Source organism: Hipposideros armiger, unplaced genomic scaffold (genome assembly GCF_001890085.2).
Source record: "Hipposideros armiger isolate ML-2016 unplaced genomic scaffold, ASM189008v1 scaffold_480, whole genome shotgun sequence".
NCBI lineage: Eukaryota > Metazoa > Chordata > Mammalia > Chiroptera > Hipposideridae > Hipposideros > Hipposideros armiger.
In genome coordinates, this window is record NW_017731830.1 from 258,485 (window position 1) to 261,939 (window position 3,455).

Below are 3,455 nucleotides of genomic sequence, written 5' to 3' on the forward strand. Positions count from 1 at the left end.
TATATATATATATATATGCAGAGATTCTTTATTAACTGTGATTGCCCTGATAGAAGGGTATGTGGGTGGCTGGAGAACTAGAGGGAACATTTACTTTCCTCTGCCATTATTTTTAATTATGTACTGTGTATAGATTACCAACTCTAAAGATAAATATAATTTATTTTTAAATTAATCTGAAGGTCATGATCTTTTCCGCTCCTTCAAATCTAAATCCACTTAAAAAGGACCTAAAATGCCATTTCTAAACATGTTCTTTTGAGGTCATCTAGTCCAGGTTCCTATGAACACATGAAGCAAAAAAAGGCATCCCAGCCCCCCCACCCCCCTTCTCCAGGCAGGCAGACAAAAGAGCGAGCCTGAAGTTGGGCATTGTGGGATCTTGGTCCCTCTTACCAGGACTAACTGTGTGACGCTAAGTGAGTTCCTTACGCTCTCTGAGCCCCAGTTTCATTCTTGACGTGGGGACAAGGGCAGCACCCCCGTCGTGCCCATACGAGCAACAAATAAACGACAATAGGAGCATAGACCTGTGTCAGAATAGGACCCGTATGTTTGTAGGAAGTATGACTTGTAGTGCAGAGATCGTCCTTGAAAAGCTTGGGTTCAGTCCCTCGATTTCCAGGGGAGTGCCCCATAAACATATGCCTGGGGTCCCCCAGCAGCCGGTAGGGCCACCTTGCTTCGGAGGTAAAGCAGACTCTCTTGTGTCCACAGCCAACATCTTGACGGTGATTATCCTCTCGCAGCTGGTCGCCAGGAGGCAGAAGTCCTCCTACAACTACCTCTTGGCCCTCGCGGCTGCCGACATCTTGGTCCTCTTCTTCATCGTGTTCGTGGACTTCCTGTTGGAAGATTTCATCTTGAACTTGCAGATGCCTCAGGTGCCCAACAAGATCATAGAAGTGCTGGAGTTCTCCTCCATCCACACGTCCATCTGGATTACAGTGCCGCTCACCATCGACCGCTACATCGCCGTCTGCCACCCGCTCAAGTACCACACCGTCTCCTACCCGGCCCGCACCCGGAAGGTCATCGTGAGCGTCTACGTCACCTGCTTCCTGACCAGCATCCCTTACTACTGGTGGCCCAACATCTGGACGGAAGACTACATCAGCACTTCCATGCACCACGTCCTCATCTGGGTTCACTGCTTCACCGTGTACTTGGTGCCCTGCGCCATCTTCTTCACCTTGAACTCCATCATCGTGTACAAGCTTCGGAGGAAGAGCAACTTTCGCCTCCGTGGTTACTCCACCGGGAAAACCACCGCCATCCTGTTCACCATCACCTCCATCTTTGCCACGCTCTGGGCCCCCCGCATCGCCGTGATTCTCTACCACCTCTATGGGGCGCCCATCGAGAACCTGTGGCTGGTGCACGTCGTGTCGGACGTCGCCAACATGCTGGCCCTTCTGAACACGGCCATCAACTTCTTCCTCTACTGCTTCATCAGCAAGCGTTTCCGCTCCATGGCGGCCGCCACGCTGAAGGCTTTCTTCAGGTGCCAGAAGCAGCCCGTTCAGTTCTACACCAACCATAACTTTTCCATAACGAGTAGCCCCTGGATCTCGCCGGCCAACTCGCACTGTATCAAGATGCTGGTGTACCAGTATGACAAAAATGGCAAACCTATAAAAGTATCTCCGTGACCTTACAGGTGTGGCACCCAGTGCCTCTGTCTAATCCATTTCTAGATGGGAGGGTGGCCCCACCTAAGGCTGAATGGCGCTCCTTAAGAGCGCTAACCTGATTTCCTGTCTTCACGGACTGAGCAATGCTCAGACTGGTAGAGGAGAAAGGATGGAAGAGAAGGAAGATGAGCATGAATCTTGTTTCCATTTGTGCATTTATTTTCACAAAGTCACCGTGACGGCTGAAGTTCCTACCGGTTTGAAGATGGGACCATCGGAGGTTGTGTCATCATCCTGTGGCCAGTAAGGACACACAGTAGAGAAGTAGTCTGTGACTTAGCCTTGGCATCATCCACAGTCACTGGGAACCATCATTTACGTGACCCATCAAGTCGCAGTAGCACCATAGCTGAGCCCACAGTCTTCTTCCAGGGGCTGAGGTCATCCATCACTTCCAGCAGCTAACAGTGCTGACCAATTTGGGATTTTTCCAAGGTGCCCCTTGTCCTAGACAGGGTTGTGGTATTCAAGTGGCCCTGGCACCCACCCCTTGCTTTAAAATGACACTGTGGTGTCAGGGACGGACTGAATCCCACCTAGACTGTGGCCAGGGCTTCTGTGGAAAGGCCCCAAACCAACACCAACATAACTCTGACCCTCAGACCTGAGGTCAAAGATGCTATCTTTCTAGTCGCCATGATGTATAGATTTTATCTAGCTCCTCCAAAACAAAGACCCTGCCTGGTGCGCGGGGGAGGAAAGGAGAATTTCTTGAGCCCAGGAAAACAAAAAACAAAAAGCCCACTCTTGCCATTGTTTTTGACGCGCCCCCGTGTCAGCTTTAACTCAAAATATAGTAGCTTCTTGTTGCGACACCACTCAGGCTTCCTGGAGAAGCCCTTTACGTATCTAGTTGCCAGCCCTGCCTCCTTGCTTGCTGAAGACCTCACCAAATTGCTTTACCCGAAGTGACTTCTGAACTGGATCTAACTTTTGAGGGTCGGGAACTGTAGCTGCCCAGGTGTGAAGGGAGACATTCCCCACTCTGCCCCATGGTCCAGCTGGCTTTGCAGACACAATGGACATGGCGCCCGTGTTGCCTGCTTGTCTGCCCTTTGACGCACGTGGCTCAGAAAGGTGGTGCCAGTTTCCTGTGAAGCTATTTAACCCAGATCCTTTGCAAAATGATAAATCCTGAACTTATTTTTCCCTGGCCTGTCCAAGGCAAGAGCATTTCAAGGGGGTAATTAACAGGGGCTTTCCCTTGAAAGGGAATCCACACTGGAGTCCCTCTTCTTAAGCCTTTTTTTTTTTTTTCCTCTCTCTGTTGCCCAGATTCCTAGTATTTCAAATTGTCCCTGTTCTGGAAGAAATTTGCCCAAATGATTTTCAAATAGCATAACATCTTTGGTGACCAAACAAAAAGCAGACAGTTCCACCTGGGACGTGTGGTTCCACAGGCTGGATTTTTACTGCACTTTTGTTTCTAAATTAGAAGACATGTCTACCCGCTTTAAGGGGAATTTGCAATAAATGAGTATGGTAGAAAAAGCCACACGGTAACACAAACCCTAAACGTCCACCAATGCCCTCAATACGAACTGTGTAATTGTAGATCACGTTAATGCCCATGATCCTAATTCTTACTCCTTTTAAACGATTGCAGTGGAGTCTCATCTTACCCAAAGATTAGATTCTACAGTCAGTGCAAAAACACAAAACTCCAGCAGAGCCAAAGTTACCTCTGCAAAGACCTCAGGAAGAAGCCCTGTTGGAGACCACATACTATCCCGTAAAAAACCCAACACAGCCAAATTTTTC

At 49.0% G+C, this 3,455-nt stretch overlaps 1 protein-coding gene across 1 annotated transcript in view; it reads left to right on the top strand.

The window, feature by feature from the left end:
- GPR139 (G protein-coupled receptor 139) overlaps positions 1–2,882 on the top strand; it is a 39,333-nt gene extending 36,451 nt beyond the window's left edge. The window contains exon 2 of the mRNA XM_019666886.1: positions 718–2,882. Within this exon, the coding sequence (XP_019522431.1) occupies positions 718–1,652 (935 nt within the window). The 3' untranslated portion in view covers positions 1,653–2,882. The remainder of the gene's footprint in view (positions 1–717) is intronic.
- Positions 2,883–3,455: the final 573 nt, after the last annotated feature.